Source organism: Pristis pectinata, chromosome 2, assembly GCF_009764475.1.
Source record: "Pristis pectinata isolate sPriPec2 chromosome 2, sPriPec2.1.pri, whole genome shotgun sequence".
NCBI lineage: Eukaryota > Metazoa > Chordata > Chondrichthyes > Rhinopristiformes > Pristidae > Pristis > Pristis pectinata.
Genome location: NC_067406.1, coordinates 94,923,847 through 94,944,545, shown reverse-complemented (window position 1 = coordinate 94,944,545; position 20,699 = coordinate 94,923,847). Strand labels below are relative to the sequence as shown.

The 20,699-nt window shown below is 43.1% G+C and overlaps 1 protein-coding gene across 24 annotated transcripts in view; it reads right to left on the bottom strand.

Annotated features, from left to right (window-relative positions):
• The window catches only part of LOC127567064 (calcium/calmodulin-dependent protein kinase type II delta chain), a 362,600-nt gene that overhangs the window by 142,918 nt on the left and 198,983 nt on the right, over nucleotides 1-20,699 (bottom strand). For all 24 annotated transcript variants that reach the window (XM_052009742.1, XM_052009800.1, XM_052009765.1 and 21 more), the window contains exon 5: nucleotides 1,134-1,199. In XM_052009742.1, the coding sequence (XP_051865702.1) occupies nucleotides 1,134-1,199 (66 nt within the window). The remainder of the gene's footprint in view (nucleotides 1-1,133; nucleotides 1,200-20,699) is intronic.

Below are 20,699 nucleotides of genomic sequence, written 5' to 3'. Positions count from 1 at the left end.
CAACTTCTGTGGTTGTTAAAACATTGTGCTGAAAGTTGATTCTGCTCATAAAACAGAATATTTGCTACAAAAATTAACTTAGATCTCTGGGTGCAACAGCAATATAGGAACATTTAAAAGTTTTGAATGCAATCTTATTTTCAATTTAATGGTTACTGTACCTCAGTTTTGTATATTTTCAACATCATTTTCACTGATATAAAACTGGATTTCTCACAATGGCACAGTAGCATTGTGACTAATAATGCATTTTTTGTGTGAAACCAATTTTCAGTTGTATTAATGAAATTATACTGTTACCATTCTTGAAAATAACACAATTTAAAAGACAATTTAAAAAGATTTTTGATTATACTGGTTGTGTTTGGGGGAAAAGCCAAAAAAATGGATGGATACGTGGATGGGGTGGGGAAGAAAACTTTTTAAAAGCATGTCCATGAAATTACTAGCCGTGACTAAAGTGGAAACTCTAACTCTTTGCCTTCAACAAGTACTTTCAAAACACTTTGAAATCATTTCATATTTAAGTTTATTTTATCATTAACATACTTTTTTTCTAAGTCAATACTAAAAACTTCTAAATTTTTGGCCTGTTGATTGAGTGGGAATTTATTGTGCAAACTTAGCAAACTGCAAATCATTTAATTCACCCCTAATTACAATACTTCTGAATTCATACTTATCAGCTATTGCTTTCCAGTTACTTCTGACACTAAAATTATTGATCCTGATAATTTTTTAAAAACACTTTCCTTTGCCAGTTTCACTATCCCACTAAAGGCTGCAAAAATGTTTCAGAAATGGAAAGCTTTCTGTTTTCTGAACTAAAAATCACAAGAATATTCACTGCAAATATTTTGAAAATAAACTGTTCGCTTCATTTTATGAAAGAAACTGCGTAACACATAAATGAAAATAAGCTGGTTGCTATATTGCAGCAACAGGCCTTTTTAGTGAATTTTAAAAATACTATGTTTCAGGTAAGACAAGTTGAACTGGATTAAAGAGTGTCCTGAAAAATGTTACACATAACTGAGAAAATGTGGAGTAATAGCTAAGGCCAGAAAATTCCTAGGAGCTACTCTGAGGAATTTCCAGACCTAGAAGTCCCACAATAGAAAAAACAGACCTACCTGGCATCTGCTTCACTGTAGTACTCTCTGGCAACAATGTCTTCAAATAATTCTCCTCCAGTCACTCTAATAAAATAAAAAACATTGCAGAATATTCAAGATTTCTTCCAAAAGAAGACAATGTCAACATGGTACAGTTTACAACAGGTTATTTTATCCACTGGATTTTAATTTTAACCAAGGCAAGTTGACATATCTCTTAAACTATCTCTGAGGTGTAAAACAACTACAGAATGAATGAGCTGAAGGATGTGAGACAAGTGATAAAATCTTGTATTTCATGTGTATTTGTCTCCATGATATAGGACAGGCATTGTAGATGTAATGAAAGTAATCAAACTAGGCGGTCATAGTCTCACTAATATCGGACAGGCATTTTGACTGAGATGAGGAGAAAGTTCTTTGTGCAGAGTGCTGAATATCTGGAATCCTCTACTCCGACACGCTGTGAGACTCAGTTATTGTGTTCATTCAAAACAGAGATCAATAGATTTCTGGATATTAAGCGAATCAAGGGATATGGGAATATTATCAGAAAAATGTTACTGAGGTGAAGAATCAGCCAAGATTTTAATGAATGGTGGAGTCAGCTTGAAGGACTAAAGGGCCTGCTCCTGCTCCTATTGCTAACATGCAATTCCTGACAGACGTTAAATTTTATTCTATTAATGCTAGAACTTGCTTTCAATCATGCAGCATGGAATAGAGCCAGGAATTACTTCTGTTTCTAATTAAACTTTCCTGGCTGATAATTTTAATATGAATTCTATATCATTCATTTAAACAGAAGCTATTATTTCCATTTTAAGCATCTCAGAGGCTAGGCAAATAGCCTGGCTTTCTAAATTTTCTTTTGTCCTTTCAGCTCAAGAACACACAGGTATTAGTAGTCCCATCTGAAACCATCACACTTTGAAGGCACAGAGATTTCTCCAGATGGAGACCATTTTCCTTTGTTTATTTTACTTGAGAGATTTAAGAGATTTAGCAGATTTGGAGCAGGAGCTTTGAAAAGAGGTGAGTCTCTGTGAGTGTACTTGTGAGTTTCACCTTGCAAGAGTCAAAAAGAGGCACATTTGAAAATTGTTAATAGCTGATTGGCTTATTAACAGCAGTGAATTAAAGGAAGGTAGGTATAAGTGGAGCAGCCATTGTTGGAGTGGATCAGGGTTAGGGTGTAGCACATGAGGCTTTGGTGAGAAGGGGTAGAGGTTAAGGTAAGTCTCTGGTAAATTTCTTCCTTTCTTTCTTTTAGTGCCAAGCTAGAGTAGTTAGAATGGCTCTGGGGTCAGTGGTGTGTTCATCTTGTGAAATGTGGGAGTTCTAGGAGATCTCCAGTCTCCCTGATAACTACATCTGCATGAGGTGCATCCAGCTGCAGCTCTGTACAGACTGTGTCAAGGAACTGGAGCTGCAGATGGATGATCTTAGCCTCCAGGATGGCCACATCTGCACCTAGTGTGTTGAGCTGCAGCTCCTAAGGGACTGCATTAGGGAAATGGAAATGCAGCTCAATGACCTTTTATGGTCAGAAAGAATGAGGAGGTGCTAGACAGCAGTTATAGGCAGGTGGTCACACCTGGGCCATGGGAGACAGGCAAGTGGGTCAATGACAGGAGGAGGAAGGGGAAGAGACAGGTACAAGAGAGTACCCCTGTGGCTGTACCCCTTGACAGTAAGTACTCCTGCTTGAGTACTACTGGGGGAGACAGTCTACCTGGAGGAAGCAACAGTGGCAGTACCTCTGGCACAGTGTCTGGCCCTGTGGCTCAGAAGGGTAGGGAAGGAGAGAAGAGGGCAGTAGTGATAGAGGACTCTATAGTTAGGGGGCAGTCAGGCGATTCTGTGAATGCAGGAAGGAAACTTGGAAGGTAGTTTGCCTCCCAGGTGCCAGGGTCTGAGATGTTTCAGACTGCATCCAAAATATCCTGCAGAGGGAGGGAGAACAGCCAGAGGTCGTGGTACATATTGGTACCAACGACATGGATAGGAAAAGGGATGAGGTCCTGAAAAAAAGACTACAGGGAGTTAGGAAGGAAGTTGAGAAGCAGGACCACAAAGGTAGTAATTTCAGGATTACTGCCTGTGCCACACGACAGTGGGTATAGGAATAGAATGAGGTGGAGGTTAAATGTGTGGCTGAGGGATTGGAGTGAGGGGTAGGGATTCAGATTTCTGATCACTGGGGCCTCCTTTGGGGCAGGTATGACCTGTACAGAAAGGACATTGCATTTGAATCCCAAGGGGACCAATATCCTGGCGGGGAGGTTTGCTAAGGCTACTGGGGAGAGTTTAAACTAGAATTGTTGGGGGGTGGGATCCGAACTGGAGAGACTGGGGAAGAGGTATTTGGCTCTCAAATAGAGAAAGCTTGTAGTTGGTATGAGAAGGAGGATAGGCAGGTGATAAAGAAGGGACGTGCTCAGACCGACGGTTTGAGATGTGTCTATTTTAATGCAAGGAGTATTGTGAACAAGGCAGATGAGCTTAGAGCTTGGATAAATACTTGGAGCTATGATGTGGTGACCACTACGGAGACTTGGATGGCTCAGGGACAGGAATGGTTACTTCAAGTGCCAGGTTTTGGATGTTTCAGAAAGGACAGGGAGGGAGGCAAAAGAGGTGGGGGAGTGGCACTGTTGATCAGAGATAGTGTCACGGCTGCAGAAAAGGTGGATGTCATGGAGGGACTGTCTACGGAGTCTCTGTGGGTGGAGGTGAGGAACAGGAAGGGGTCAATAACTTTACTACGTGTTTTCTTTTGTAGGCCGCCCAATAGTAACAGGGATATCAAGGAGCAGATAGGGAAGTAGATCCTAGAAAGATGTGAGAATAACAGAGTTGTTGAGATGGGAGATTTTAATTTCCAAAAATATCGATTGGAATTTCCATACAGCAAGGGGTTTAGATGGGGTGGAGTTTAAGTGTGTTCAGGAAGGATTCTTGACACAATGGGACTGGATGAAATGTACCCCAGGCTACAAGAGAAGAGGCTGTGCTTGATTTGGTATTGGGAAATGAACCTAGTCAGGTGTCAGATCTCTCAGTGGGAGAGCATCTTGGAGATAGTGATCAAATTCTAACTCCTTTACAATAGCATTGGAGAAAGATATGAACAGACAGACTAGAAAGCCCTTTAGTTGGCATAAAGGGAATTATGAGGCTCTCAGGCAGGAAATTGGAAGCTTAAATTGGGAATAGATGTTCTCAGAGAAAAGTACAGAAGAAATGTGGCAAATATTCAGAGGATATTTGTGTGGAGTTCTGCATAGGCATGTTCCAATGAGACAGGGGAATTACAATAGGATACAGGAACCGTGGTGTACAAAGGCTGTAATAAACCTAGTCAAAAGGAAAAGAAAAGCTTACAAAAGGTACAGAGAGCTAGGTAATGTTAGAGATCTGGAAGAGTATATGGTTAACAGGAAGGAGCTTAAGAAGGAAATTAGGAGAGCCAGAAGGAGACATGAGAAGGCCTTGGTGGGCAGGTTTAAGGAAAACCCCAAGGCATTCTACAAGTATGTGAAGAGCAAGAGGATAAGATGCAAAAGAATAGGGCCTATCAAGTGCAACAATAGGAAAGTGTGTATGGATCCGGAAGAAATAGCAGAAATGCTTAAGGAGAGACTAAGGGAGCTCGGGCTTTACTCATTGGAGAGAAGGAGAAGGAGGATGAGGGGAGACATGATCGAGGTGTACAAAATATTAAGAGGAATAGATAGAGTAGACAGCCAGTGCCCCTTTCCCAGGGTATCAATACAAGAGGGCATGGCTTTAAAGTAAAGGGTGGGAAGTTCAAGGGAGATATCAGAGGACGTTTTTCACCCAGAGAGTGGTTGGGGCATGGAATGCACTGCCTGGGGTAGTGGTGGAGGCAGGTACGTTGGTCGAGTTCAAGATCTCGTTAGATAAGCATATGGAGAAATTTAAAATAGGGGGATATGTGGGAGGAAGGGGTTAGGTAGTCATAGGCATGGTTTAAAGGTCAGCATAACATAGTGGGCTGAAGGGCCTGTATTGAGCTGTATTGTTCTATGGTTCTATGAATACTTTACATTAGTATTCACTATGGAAAAAGATCTGGGTGATTGTAGTGGGGACTTGCAGCAGGCTGAAAAGCTTCAGCGTGTAGATATTAAGAAAGAGGAGGTGTGGAACTTTTGGAAAGCATCAATTTGCATAAGTCACCAGGACCGGATAAGATGTACCCCAGGCTACTGTGGGAGATGAGGGAGGAGATTGTGGAGTCTCTGATGATCTTTCCATCATCAATGGAGATGGGAGAGGTTCCGGAGGATTGGAGGGTTTGCGGATGTTGTTCCTTTATTCAAGAAAGGGAGTAGAAATAGCCCAGGAAATTATAGACCAGTGAGTCTTACCTCAGTGGTTGGTAAGCTGATGGAGAAGATCCTGAGAGGCAGGATTTATGAACATTTGGAGAGGTATAACATGACAAAGCCATGCTGACTATTCCTAATCAAGGGCAGGTTCAGCCTTACGAGCCTGATTGAATTTTTTGAGGACGTGACTAAACACACTGATGAAGGGAGAGCAGTAGATGTAGTGTATATGGATTTCAGCAAGGCATTTGATAAGGTACCCTATGCAAGGCTTACTGAGAAAGTAAGGAGGCATGGGATCCAAGGGGACATTGCATTGTGGATCCAGAACTGGCTGGCCCACAGAAGGCAAAGAGTGGTTGTTGATGGGACATATTCTGCATGGAGGTCAGTGACCAGCGGTGTACCTCATGGATCTGACCTGGGACCCTTACTCTTCATAATTTTTATAAATGACCTGGATGAGGAAATGGAGGGATGGGTTAGTAAGTTTGCGGATGACACAAAGGTTGGAGGTGTTGTGGATAGTACAGAGGGCTGTCAGAGTTTACAGCGGGACATAGGATGCAAAGTTGGGCTGAGAAGTGGCGGATGGAGTTCAACCCAGATAACTGAAGTGGTTCATTTTGGTAGGCCAAATATGATGGCAGAGTATAGTATTAATGGTAAAACTCTTGGCAGTGTGGAGGATCAGAGGGATCTTGGGGTCGGAGTCCAGAGGATGCTCAAAGCAACTGCACAGGTTGACTTTGTGGTTAAAAAGGCATATGGTGTATTGTCCTTCATCAATGGGGAATTGAATTTAGGAGCCGAGAGGTATTGTTGCAGCTATATAGGACCCTGGTCAGACCCCACTTGGAGTACTATGCTCAGTTCTGGTCACCTCACTACAGGAGGAAGTGGAAACCATAGAAAGGGTGCAGAGGAGATTTACAAGGATGCTGCCTGGATTGCGGAGCATGCCTTATGAAAGCAGGTTGAGGGAACTCGGCCTTTTCTCCTTGGAGAGACGGAGAATGAGGGGTGACCTGATAGAGGTGTATAAGATGAGAGGCATTGATCATGTGGATAGTCAGATGTTTTTTCCCAGGCTGAAATGGTTGCCACAAGAGGATGTAGGTTTAAGGTGCTGGGGAGTAGGTATAGAGGAGATGTCAGGGGTAAGTTCTTTAGTCGGATTGGTGAGTGCGTGGAATGGGCTGCTGGCAACGGTGGTGGAGGCGGATACGATAGGGTCTTTTAAGAGACTTTTGGATAAGTACATGGAGCTGAGGAAAAATAGAAGGCTATGGGTAAGCCTAGTAATTTCTAAGGTAGGGACATGTTTGGCACAGCTGTGTGGGCCGAAGGGCCTGAATTGTGCTGTAGGTTTTCTATATTTCTAACCAGGTCTCTGGCACTGAGCCTGGTTGTGTGGTGCAGAAGGGAAGGGGGTAGAAGAGGAGGGTGGTAGTGATAGGGGATTCAATAGTAAGTGGGGCAGACAGGAGATTCTTGGACGTGACAGAGACTCCCAGATGGGATGATGCCTCCCAGGTGCCAGGGTCAGGGACGTCTTGGATTGGGTCCATAGCATTCTGACGGGGGAGGGTGAATAGCCAGAAGTCGAGGTACATATTGGTACCAATGTCATGGGTAGGAAAAGAGATGAGGTCCTGAAGAGGGAATATGGGAGGTTAGGTAGGAAGCTGGAAAGCAGGACCTCAAAGGTAGTAATCACTGGATTGCTCCATGTGCCAGTGAGGGCCAGAATAGGGTGATTTGGCAGATGAATGTGTGGCTGAGTAGTTGGTGCAGGGGGCAGGGTTTCAGATTTATGGATCATTGGGATCTCTTCTGAGGAAGGTACAACCTGTACAAAAGGGATGGGTTATACCTGAAGTGGAGGGGGACCAATATTCTTGCGGGCAGGTTTGCTAGAGCTGTTGGGGAGGGTTTAAACTAGTTTGGCGAGGGATGGGAACCTGAGTGATAGGTCAGAGGTTACTGCATTTAGTGTACAAGTAGATGCAGAGTATAGAAAGACTGAGGAAGGATAGGCAGTTGAAAGGGCAAAATTGCAGTCAGTTGGATGGGCTGAAGTATGTCTATTTAATGCAAGAAGTATCAGGACAAGGGTTATGAACTTCAAGCATGGGTAAGTACGTGGAACTATGACGTGGTGGCCATTACAGAAACTTGGCTGTCATAAGGGCAGGAATGGCTGCTGGATATTCTGGGGTTTACATGTTTCAAAAGGGACAGGGACGGAGATAAGAGGCTTTGCTGACTGGGGACAGTATCACAGCTGTAGAAAGGGAGGATGTCCTGGAGGGAACCTCTACAGAGTCAGCGTGGGTGGAAGTCAGAAACAAGAAGTGAGTGATCACTCTATTGGGAGTATTCTACAGACCCCCACCCCCCACCCCCAATAGCAGCAGAGACACTAAGGAGCAGATTGGGAGGCAAATTTTTGGAAAGGTGCAACAAAAACAGGGTTGTTGACATGGGTGACTTCAACTTCCCTAATATTGATTGGCACCTCCTTAATGTAAAGGAGGTAGATAGGGAAGAGTTTGTTAGGCGTGTCCAGGAAGGATTCCTGACACAGTATGTGGACAGGCCAACTAGAAGAGAGGCCATTCTGGATTTGGTACTAGGCAATGAGCCTGATCAGGTTTCAGATCTCTCAGTGGGAGAGTATTTTGGAGATAGTGACTGTAACTCCTTGACATTTACCATAGCCTTGGAGAGGGATGGGAGCAGACAGCATGGGAATGTATTTAATTGGGGGATGGGGAGCTATGATGCTATTAGACAGGAACTTGGGAGTGTAGATTGGGAACAGATGTTCTTGGAAGTGCACAATGGAAATGTGGCGGTCGTTTAGGGAGTACTTGCATGGGGCTCTGGATAGGTTGGTCCCATCTAGGCAGGGTAAGGATGGTAGAGTGAAGGAACAATGGTTGACGAGACATCGAATATCTTGTTAAGAGGAAGAAAACCACTTGCCTAAGGTTTAGAAAGCAAGGTCCAGACAACGCTCTGGAGAGTTACAAGGCAGCCGGGGGGAGCTTAAGAATGGATTTGAGGGGGCATAAGGCCTTGGTGAGTAGGATTAAGGAAAACACCAAGGCATTCTACACATACGTGAAGAATAGGAGGATGACTAGAGTGATGGTAGGACCAATCAGGGATAAGAGGAAACATGTGCCTGGAGTCGGAGGAGGTAGGAGAGGTCCTTAATGAATATTTTGCTTCAGTATTCACCAGTGAGAGAGACCTTGACGTTTTGAGGATGGCGTATGAGCGTGAGGAAAGAAGATGTGCTGGAACTTTTGAAAAACATTAGGATAGATAAGTCACTGGGGCTGGACGGGATATAAGCAAGGTTATTATGGGAAGTGAGGGAAGAGATTGCTGCACCATTGGTAATGATCTTTGTGTCTCACTGGCCACAGGAGTAGAGCCAGATGATTGGAGGTTGGCAAATGTTCCTTCTTTCAAGAAAGGGAGTAGGGATAATCCTGGGAATTGAAGGCCAGCGAGTCTTACTTCAGTGGTGGGCAAATTACTGGAGAAGATTCTTAGGATTTATGGGCATTTGGCGAAGCATAGGCTGATTAGCAACAGCCAGCATGGCTTTGTGAGGGGCAGGTTGTGCCTCACAAGCCTGATTGAATTCTTTGAGGATGTGACAAAGCATTGATGAAGGTAGAGCAGTTGATGTGGTGTACATGGATTTTTAGTAAGGCATTTGATAAACTTCCTCATGGAAGCTCATTCAGAAAGTCAGGAGGCATGGGATCCGGGGAAACTTGGCTGTGTGGATTCAGAATTGGCTCACTCATAGAAGACAGAGGATGATTGTAGATGGAGTGTATTCTGTCTGGAGGTTGGTGACCAGTGGTGCTCCACAGGGATCTGTTCTGGGACCCCTGCTCTTTGATTTTTTTTTATATATAAATGACTTGGATAAAGATGTGGAAGGGTGGATTAGTAAGTTTGCTGATGACATGAAGGTTGATGGTGGTGTGGAAGATTGCTGGAGGTTACAACAGGACATTGATAGGAAGCAAAGCTGGGCTGAGAAGAGGCAGATGGAGTTCAACCCAGAAAAGTGAAGTGATCTTCTTTAGAAGATCTAATTTGAAGGCAGAATACAAGGTTAATGGCAGGACTCTTAACAGTGTGGAGGAACAGAGGGATCTTGGGGTCCACATCCATAGATCCCTCAAGGTTGTCTCGCAGGTTGATAGGGTTGTTAAGAAGGCATATGGTGTGTTGGCCTTCATTAGTTGGGGTATTTAGTTCAAGAGTTGAGGTAATGTTGCAGCTCTACAGAACTCTGGTTAGACCACACTTGGAGTATTGTGTTCAGTTCTGGTCACCTCATTATAGGAAAGATGTGGAAGCTTTAGAGAGGCTGCAGAGGAGATTTACCAGGATGTTGCCTGGATTGGAGAGCATATCTTATGAGGATATGTTGCATGAGCTAGGGCTTTTCTCTTTGGAGAGAAGGAGGATGAGAGGTGACTTGATAGAGGTGTACAAGATGATAGGAGGCACAGATCGAGTGGACAGTCAGACTTTTTCCCAGGGTGAAAATGGCTAACGGGAGGGGGAACAATTGTAAGGTGATTGGAGGAAGGTATGGGGGGATATCATGGGTAAGTATTTTAGAGTGGTGGATGTGTGGAATGGACCACCAGCAGAGGTGGTGGAGGGAGATACATTTGGGACATTTAAGAGACTCTTAGGCACATGAATGATAGAAAAATGGAGGGCTATGTGGGAGGGAAGGGTTAGGTAGATCTTGGGGCAGGATCAAATGTCAGCGCAACATCATGAGCCGAAGGGCCTATACTGTGGTGTATTGGAGAGACAAAGGACTGCAGATGCTGGAATCAGGATGAAAAACACGATGGTGCTGGAGGAACTCAGCAGGCCAGGCAGCATCTGTGGAGAAAGCAGGCAGTCAACATTTTGGGTCAGGACCCTTCTTCAGGACTGAAGATAGGAAAAGGGAAGCCCAATATAGGAGGGAAAAGCAGAACAGTGATAGGTGGACAAAAAACTGCTGTATTGTTTTATGTTCTATGTTCTAAGACTCAATCTCATTAGATTTAAACTATTTGAATAGTTAGGCTACATGTAACAATAGCTGTGAAGTCTCTCTTCAGAGGTTCACTAATAGTAAGACTGTAATATTGATCAGTGACAGCTCACCAAGTTTAAGATGTTAGAATGAACACCTCTGGCTCCAGAAGGTTCCTTTTTGTATGGATCCTTCAACATAATACACTAGTTCCAAACACTTGTCCCAGCAATTATGGCAAATTGTGCCTGGTGCACATTGTTGGATTTATCTAAGTCTAATTTCAAGAAGAATATCAGGACCTTTTAATTTGTTCTTGGGAAATAAGCTAACATGAGCAAAAGTGAATAAACAAAGTTATTTCTCAATCTCATGATTAAATAATTTGTCTCTTGCATGTCTTGTACTAAATTCATTGTCTAGATTTTGCCCTGAATGTAACCCCGTAAGTGTTTTCAGATCAGGTACAGGGTATCCATTGCATACTGCTGTTCTATTTCCTAGCATAACCAAGTAAACTAGCACCAGCAACATGGAAAAGGAAAAGACTGTGATATGGTACCAGGGAAAAATGTCAGTCCTACTTCCACAGATATTTTGTCAGTATAAATGCTATTTTCCAGGAAATCAAATAAATCCTTCAAGAAGAAAGCTGTGATTAGAAGTGCTTGGTTTTGTCCTTCTCACATTTTTTTCATTTAAAAAAAAAGTAAACTTCATTCATAATAAAATATACAAAAGACAACAGTGCAAAACATTTTATATTCATGGTCAATATATTCAGTAGTGTAGCTTTTTTGTTGAAACCATAGCACCATTGCCATTCATGTGGCCCCCTGGGGTGATACACTATTTCAATGTTTGAGGGGCTTCTCCACCTAACTCAAATCCAGTAGCGGAAGAAGGCCTGGGTGATTACCAAAGTGAAGGAGTGGTTGACAGGCCACATCTGCATCAAGTACAGCAGCCCCGAGATCACATTGTACCTGATGACCAAGTTCTTCCCAGTTATTGAGAAAGAGCTCCATTTCCAGAGTCCCAATTTTTGTTTGATCTTTCCAATATACTCCAGCCAATTCTTGTTACACACCTTGGCCCCTCCGAGCCAGATCCCCCAGCACCTTCAAGTTGTCAGACCTGATGGTGAAGGGGATGTTGGATTGTTCAGGCCAGTTGCTGAAGAGCATGGCCTCACTTTTTCAGTGGTTGACTCTGGCCCCTAATGCCAACTCACAGGTCGCAGATGGTGATCAACCTGCAAACTGGCCATGGATCCAAGCAGAAGATGGCGACGTTGTCCATGCACAAGAAGGTTTTGCCTCCACTACTTGGCAACGTCACCCCCTCTTGTGCTCACGTCCTTCCTGATGGATTCAGCAAACAGTTCCATGCAAAACACAAACAAGACGGGGAGAGTGGACAACCCTGCCTGACTCCAGATGTGATGGGGAAGCTATGTTTCCCACCCATTGATTTGATCTGCACTATGGATATCTGTGTAGAGCAGTTGGATCCAATTTCTGATTCCCTCCCCAAAACCCATTTTGGAGAGCACGTCTATCATGTACGCGTGTTGTATCCTGTCAGAGACCTTCTCCTGGTCCAAGCTGACCAGGCAGGCATCCACCCCTCTGTCCTGCATGTATGTGATCATATCCCTGAGCAGCGCAAGGTTGTTAAAGATTTTTCTGCCAGGTACAGCACAGTGTTGGCCTGGGGGGAATCACCAGTCCCAGAGCAAACTTGACCCGGTTAGTGATGGCCTTGGACAGGATCTTATCTACATTCAACAGCAAAAAAGTCTTCATATGTCAGATTTAAGTTTTCACACTCATTCCTCATTTGAACAGAAGAGACTGCGGATGCTGTGATCTGGAACAGAAAATGAAACAAAAGGTATTAAAGAGTAAGAATACAGACAAAGGAAGGTGAAAAGGAGCAGAATGCAGCAGGTCAGGCAGTGCTAACGGAGAGGGAAAAACTTGAGTCAGTTCTACAGTTGGAGGACTTGCACTGGAACTGGCTAGTTGTAATATGGGTATAGAAAATGAGTCACCAGGAGTTGTAGAATTTGCTATTGAGTTAGAAGGCTGCAATGTGCCAAGACAAAGGATGAGGTTCTGTTTCACAGCTTTAAGTTGGACCTTGCTATCACTGTGCATGAGGCCACAGATATAGGTCACGTGGGAATGGGATGGAAAATTAAAGTGACAGGTAATAGGCAGCTGAGTTACACCTGAAGATGGAAGCAGAGGAGATTTTTATTAATATAGCAAGTTATGATCCAGAATGTAGTTTTTGTAAAAACAGAAGCTAATTTGATAGTAACTTTCAAAAAATGAATTAGAGGAGTATTTGAAAGAAATAACACTGTGGAGGTTTGGTGAAAATGACCTCCTTCTGGATTGTGTAATTCTTTAAACAAGTTCTACCAGCATAGCAGAGTTAACCGGTGATCTATATGCCTGATAGGTTGCTATCTTGCATGTGGTAATTGTACAAGATTGCAGAGTACCCAGCCAATTACTTGCATTCTTCTCTTGCAGGATGTCAGTGTCATACATGTACATTGCAGCCATGCACATTCCTACTGCTTTGGCCACACTATGACATAATCTGGCTGCTGCTTGCAGACCACTATCAGCTAAGAAAATTAAGGCCCTGCCTATAGAACACCCTGATGGTTTACTGATAGATTGTGCTGCCAGAAGTCCAACTCAATGGTTTGATGTAGAGTTGCCGCATTTTTTAAATGTTGCTCTGCCTTCCATTGTTTGTCTGTGTAATTGCCTCCTTAATCCATTGACTGCATGACCTCTACAACTTATCCCCACAGCAACTGGGACCTCAACCAATAAGGTGCTCACTTTGCCCTCTCTGTCCCACCCCCATCTTCATTGCGACTTAAAACTAATTTGTTTTTTCTTCTCTCTTTCCCAGTTCTGACAAAAAGTTTTTGACCTGAAACTTTAGCTCTTAATCTTTCTACAGATGCTGCCTATCCTGCTGAGTGTTTCCAACACGTTCTGCTTTCATACTGGTTGGCATGGATGAGTGGTCAAAAGGCCTGTTTCCATGCTGTATAACTCTGTTCACCTCCATATTAAGCTCCATATCCTCAGCTCCTCTCTAGTCATTTTGGTCACTTATTTTCAATCTGAGCCCTTCAAACAAAAGTGAAAAGTTAAAGTTATAAAATGAAATTGTTGACTGAAAGATTAATTCCCAGTTCATAATAACAAGTAAAAATGGACTGTCAATATTTACTGTAATGCCCCTCCCTAAGTTTCCCACTGTGTAGAAAATTCAGTCCACCAGTGAAAATGTAATTACTGGCTAATAATTTACATATCATTGTACTTATGAGTATCCAAACAAGGTCAACACAGAATGGAATATAAAATCAAAACTGCAAATAAAATGTTTCAGGTCAATGGTCAGGTCTGTTTCTCTCTCCACAGAGGCTCTGTGACCACAGCCACAACCCTGAAGGGACACTACAGGACCAAGCATCTAGTGAAAAATGGTCCAATAGTGCGGAGAGAGATGTTTGTAGAGAGAATAAGTAAAACCGTTACAAGGTTTTGTGAAATGGCAGATTCTACAGCCAGTCCTAATTAGCCTGATCCTCTTGAAGCATACCAACGAAACAAACTAAATTTGGCAGATGTGCCAAAAGGTGCAATAGAATCATACAGGACAGAAGCAAGCTCTTTTGGCCCACTTCATCTATCTGACCGTGATGCCAGTCTATGCTAATCCTAATTTGCCCACATTAGGCCCATATCCATTTATGCCTTTCCTATCGAAGTATCCAAATGCCTTTTAAATGTAATTGTGTCTCCCTCTACCACCTCTTGCAGCACATTCCAGATAACCACCACCCTCCATATGGAAAAACTTACCCTTCAGATCTCCTTTAAATTTCTCCTCTCTCACCTTAAGTGCCCTCAAGTTCCAGACAACCCTGCCCTGGGGGAAAAAAGATTCTGACGATCCATCGCATTTATGCCCCTCACCCTTCAGCCTTCTACGTTCCAGTAAAAATAAACCCAGTCTATCTAATCTCTTATAACTTCAGCCCTCCATTTCAGGTAACAAGCTAGTGAAACTCTTCTGAACTCTCTTTATTGCTACCACATCCTTCCTGTAGTCTAGTGACAAGTACAGTACATGATCGTCTCACTGCATTTGACCAATGTTTTGTACAGCTGCCACATGATGTTCCAACTCTTATATTCAATGCCTCAGACTATCAAGGCAAGCATACCAAATGCCTTCTTCACTACCTCATCCAATGTGTCGACACTTTCAGCGAGCTTTGGATCTGTATCTTAAAGTCCCTCTGTACATCAAAGCTCCTAAGGCCCCTACATGTCTTACCAGAATTTGATTTTCCGAAGTGCATTACCTCACACTTATTAGGATTAAATTTCATCTGCCATCATTCCCCTCAACTTTCTGGCTGATCTATGACCTGCTGCAACCTTAGACAACCTTCTTTGGTATCCATGACTCCATCAGTTTTTGTCATCTGCAAACTTATTAATGAGACACTGACATTCTCATTCAAGTCACACATACAGTATATATAAAACAAATAACAGAGGTTCCAGCATCGATCCCTGCAGTACATCACTAACTATAGAACTGCAGTCAGAAAAATACCCATCCACTACTACCCTCTGCCTCCTATCACCTAGGCAATTTTGGATCCAGTTTGTCAACATGTCATGGATCACATGTGCCTAAACCTTCTGGACCAACCTACTATGCAGAACCTTGTAAATACCTTAAAATCCATGTAAACCACATCTACCACACTGCCTTCATCAATTTTTCACTGAATGCCAATTAACATGCCAGATCCCTCAGTGTATTAGCACCTTATTCACATGGAAGCCAGAGCCAATTTGGGACACTTCAAGAACCTCTAAGTGGTTGATTGGACATCAATTAGGATTCTGAGTGTGCAAAATCTTGAATATCTGTGGAAGAATTTCCACTCCATGATGCCTTCATTCATTTGCTGTGTGCTTGGCAAACCAAAATGGCCCAAACTAGCCATTTGCTGACATGGTTCATGGCCCTAGTAAGGTTTACTGAAACAATCTCTTCTCTACCAGGACTGTGCTGGAAGAGCTGTGTGGTGTTTGGCAAAGTGGGTGACTACACGTGTCGTAGATGGTCTGTTATGTTGCACATCATGATAGCACAGGCACATCTAGCAGATAAATGGTCAGCAACTGAAGAACTGGAGCAGGGAAAAAAAAGGAAAAGAAGCAACCCAGAAACTCCTTTCCTGGTAGGATTCTCCATGAGAAAGGAAAGTATGTCAGTAAGTGTCATCCAATGTGATTGTGTTCTGACTTCCACATTCATGAAAGGTGACTAAATCCTGTGCTAATGCATCCAGGTCCTCAGGATTTTGTTCCTGAAATTACCCTCCAGGGCTATTTGCTCCCAGAGCCATCTCAGATATGTCTGAGGAGCCGCCTAGTAACCCATGGATACAGGTTAGCTTGCCTATGTTGCATCTCTTCCATCAAGCCCTTCAATGGATCACCTGAAAAACAGTGCCGCCCACTTTTGGCTGTGTTGAATCATTTTCAGTTTCCAAGGTCAGCTTCAGCTGTAGGAAACCTTCCAGTACTGTTATAAATACAAAAATCCAGTTTTAAGTGGTGTTAGCCATTCATGATTTTTTTTAAACTGGACAGCCCAGTCAATAACACTGACTGGATTCTACGGTCATGGAACTGAGCAGGCAACACAAATCTGGCAGATGCCAGTTTTATAATTGAACAGGCACAAGTTAATCATACACTGAAATCCTTATGCCTACTTTTTGTACTATGGAACTTAACTTCCAATGACACTGGGCTTTCCATTGATTGGCCAAAGGAAACCACAGCTCCATTTTTTGAAAGATTTAGCCATTGAAAAGCTAATTTAGCTATTGTAAATCAGGAAGAGGAAAGGGCTAAGATTAAATATTAGGGGAACTCTAGATGCTATCCTGTGGATCAGAGAGAATCGAGAAGCAATAAATAGCTTAAGGAACATCTCAAAGAATCAATATAAAAAAGAATCTCGTTATCAGGATTTACAGAGGGATCTTGATCAGTTGGGTAAGTGGGCCGAGGAATGGAAATGGAGTTTAATTTGGATAAGTGCAAGGTGTTGCACTTTGGGAAAACAAATGAGGGTAGGATTTTCACAGTGAATGGTAGGGCCCTGGCGAGTCTTGTAGAACAGAGGGACCTAGGAGTACAAATACATGGTTTCCTGAAAATGGTGTCGCAGGTAGACCGGGCGGTGAAGGTGGCTTTTGGCACGTTGGCTTTCATCAGTCAGGGCATTGAGTATAGAAGCTGAGATGTTATGTTGCAGTTGTACAGGATGCTAGTGAGGCTGGATTTGGAATATTTTGTTCAGATTTGGTCACCATGCTACAGGAAAGATGCTATTAAGCTGGAAAGAGTGCATAAGAAATTTACATGGATATTGCCTGGACTTGAGAGACTGAGTTGTGGAGGGCGGGTGAGCAGGTTGGGACTTTTTTCATTGGAGTGTAGGAGAATGAGGGGTGATATAAAATTATGAGGGACATAGATAGGGTCAATGCCCACAGCCTTTTTCCCAGGATTGGGGAATCAAGAACGAGAGGACAGGTTTAGTGTGAAAGAGGAGAGATTGAGAGGCAACTTTTTCACCTAGAGGATGGCCAGTATATGGAATGAACTGCTGGCTGAAGTGGTTGGGGCAAGTACATTAACAACATTTAAAAGGCACTTGAACAGGTATATAGGTAGGAAATACTTAGAGGGATAAGGGACAAATATGGGCAAATGGGACTAGCTTACATGGGAATCTTGGTCACCATGGACCAGTTGGGCCGAAGTGCCTGTTTCCATGCTGTATGACTCTGTTTCTATGACTCTATAGCTCATTTCTCTGCAGATAAACCAGCAGAAGTTGGGCCTGGTTATAGAGTTGAAGAGAGACAGAGTATTGTTTTTGCAGGAACCTTCAGGAGAATCCTTGTCTCTCCTGATATGCTACTACATCTCGTGTTGCAGCTCTAGAAGACATTGTTTAGGCTGCATTTGCAATATGGTGTGCAGTTCCGGTCACCATATTACAGAAAGGATGTTGAGGCTTTGGAGAGGTTGAAAAGAGGTTCACTGGAATGTTCCCTAGATTAGAGAGTTTTAGCCATAAGGAGAGGTTGGACAAACTTGGATTGTCTTCTCTGGACCATTAAAGGCTGAGGGGTAATCTGAAAGAAGTTTAAAAGATATGAGGCATCAATAGGGCAAACAGTCTTTTTCCTAAGGTGGAAATGTCAAATATTAGAGGGTATAGCTTTAAGGTAAGTGGGTGAATGTTTAAAGGAGATTTGTGAGGTAACTTTTTTTACACAAGAGAATGGTAGGTGCCTGGAATACACTGCCAGGGGAGGTGGTGGATGCAGACATGCTAGCAACATTTAAGAGACACTTAGACAAGTACATGAACATGCAGGCAATGGTGAGGGGGGGGGGGGGGGGAGAAGGGTGGATGTAGACTGTGCAGGCAAAGGGGATTAGTTTAATTTGGCATCATGGTTGGCACACACCATAGGCTGAAGGGCTTGGTCCTGTGCCACACTGCTCTATGTTCTATGTTCTGTGTTCAGATTAAGTCAGTAGTATATGGTATCATTGTCTGGTTAAATGAAGGAGCCCAAAAATTAACCTTTTCTGCAAGCAAACCCTGCCTTTGTACAGAAACTGAAATAACACTGGATTTCAGATTCAGAGCAACATAAAGTATGCTCCAGTACCTTTTCTTTACAAATTCTGTTGTGGTTAAATTGTTATTTGAAAGGTCCCATGGTAATTTATATAATTGATGGCATTTTAATTGGATCGAGGGCAAAATTTATGCAGGAAAATATCCTATTCCAATTTCGCATTACTAATCTTTGTTAGCTGAGCTGACTCACCATAGGGAAAGAAATAATAATTTCTCACCATAATTAGACTGGGTGCATTAACATGAAAGGTGAATATAGATCAACTCATCAATTTTATTAATTCACTGTCAGCCAGTGACAATTTTCCTGCACTCGTCTTCAATTAATGGCAAATCTACAAACTAGGCTTCTTACCACATTAATAATTTAACCTCTGCAATTAAAAGATCACCCCAATACAACAAACAGATATATTTTACACTGAGGACATTCACCCACACTTAATTAAATCCCATAAATATTCAACAAGCGACAAGACCTCATCATCAATGCAGTGAGGAAAAATAGTAAGCTTTGTTGCTAAAAACAACCCCAATTATAGCGCAGAAAAGAATCCATAGTAACTGTCAACTGCACCCATATCTTTGCAGGAGTTAAGGAAAATTGCTTTTTGGGATGTTAGCTCTGCTCCAAGAGGTAACAGCAATTCCAAGCTTTGGTCAGTCGCAGAGATACTTCGGGTACCAGATGCTGACCAGTGAACCATGAGGATTCTAACCGGTCTGGTTTACGATTAAACCTGGAAGTGTTTGTGTGGAGCCTTGAAATTGGTCTTTTTCGTTCTCCTGTCCTCTCCTATCAACGAGCCAACCACCATTAACACCAGTCCTGCTGACCTACCCTACCAACCCTTGTCCAACTGACTTCCATCACCTTATCTCTGGTTATGTCAACAAACTGTAAGATGGCCAGAGATAGAGCAAGGTAGAAGGAGGTGAAGGTAGAGACAGCTGCTGGGGGGGGGTCACAAACAGGAACACAAAGACTACCAGTGTTGGAAACTGATAAGTAAGGGAGGTGATAATGGGAACCAATAGGGGAGAGGTGAAGGGCAGATGGAGCCAGAACCAGGAGGGGGAGAGGCTGGGTCTCTTTTCCAGGGAACGAAGTAGGCTCCGAGGTAAAATGATGGAGGTGCAAAAAACTATGAGGCATAGACAGGGTAGATAAGCAGTGTCAGTTCCCCATGGTAGGTGTGTCTAAAACTAGAGCACATAGGTTTAAGGTGAAAGGAGTAAGAGTTAAAGAGGGATCTGAAGGGTAAATTTTTCAAACAAAGAGTAGTTAGTATCTGGAATGAGCTGCCAGAGGTGGTGACAGAGGCAGAAACAGTAACAACATTTAAGAGGCATCTGGACAGGCATTGGAATGAGCAGTGCATAGAATGCTATGGAATAAATGCAGGTGTGGGATTAGCATTAAGTGTGATGGTTGGCAAAGGTATGATGGGTCTAAGGGCCTGTTTTTTTTATACTGTACAACTCTATGAATTTAAAACCCATGTGGAAGTGAGATCCTGAGGAGTTGCAAAAGAAAGAAGGCAAGGCTGCTGGAATATTGCAGAATTGTCCCCAGCCTGGTCAATTGCTCTGTGCCCCTGGGTGCTCTGGCATCCAAGAATGTTCCTGTGGACATTTGTTCCCCCAGTTGCACTTCATTGATACAGTCAAAGGACCAAGGAGTAATTTGCAACATAAGGTGCAACTAGAAGAATGAATTATGATGTTACCTAGGAGAAACAGGAGACTGCAGATGTTAGAACCTGGAACAAAACAAAAGGCACTGGATGAACTCAGCGGGTCAGGCAGCATCTATGAAGGGAAATAGACAGTTAACGTTTCTGGTCGAGACCCTTCATCTGGACTGGGGGAGAAAAGGGGGAGATCGCCGATATAAAAGGTGGAGCGAAGGGGTGGAGCAAGAACTAGCAGGAGAGAGGTGGTTCAAGATAAAGGGGTGATAGGCAGATGAGGGCGGGCAGGATGTCAGAAGCTGGGAGGTGATAAGTGCAAGTGACAAAGGGCTGAAGATGATGGAATCTGATAGGTGGAGCATGGAATAGAGGTGGGGAAGGGATATGGTGGGAGGTGATGGGCAGATGGAGAGGGAAGACATAAGATAATGGGTGCCAGTTGGATCAGGAGGGGAAAAAAGAAAAATAGGGGCAAAGGGACAGAGGGGGACCCTGCCTCCTAGATTTGGATGAAAATATAGGTGATCTGATTAGTAACTTGTAGAGGTGACACAACAATTGGTGGAGTTGTGGATATAAAGAAGGTTGTCAAAGAAAACAGCAGAATATAGATCAGTTGGAAAGATAGGAGGTGAAATGGCAGATGGAGTTTAAA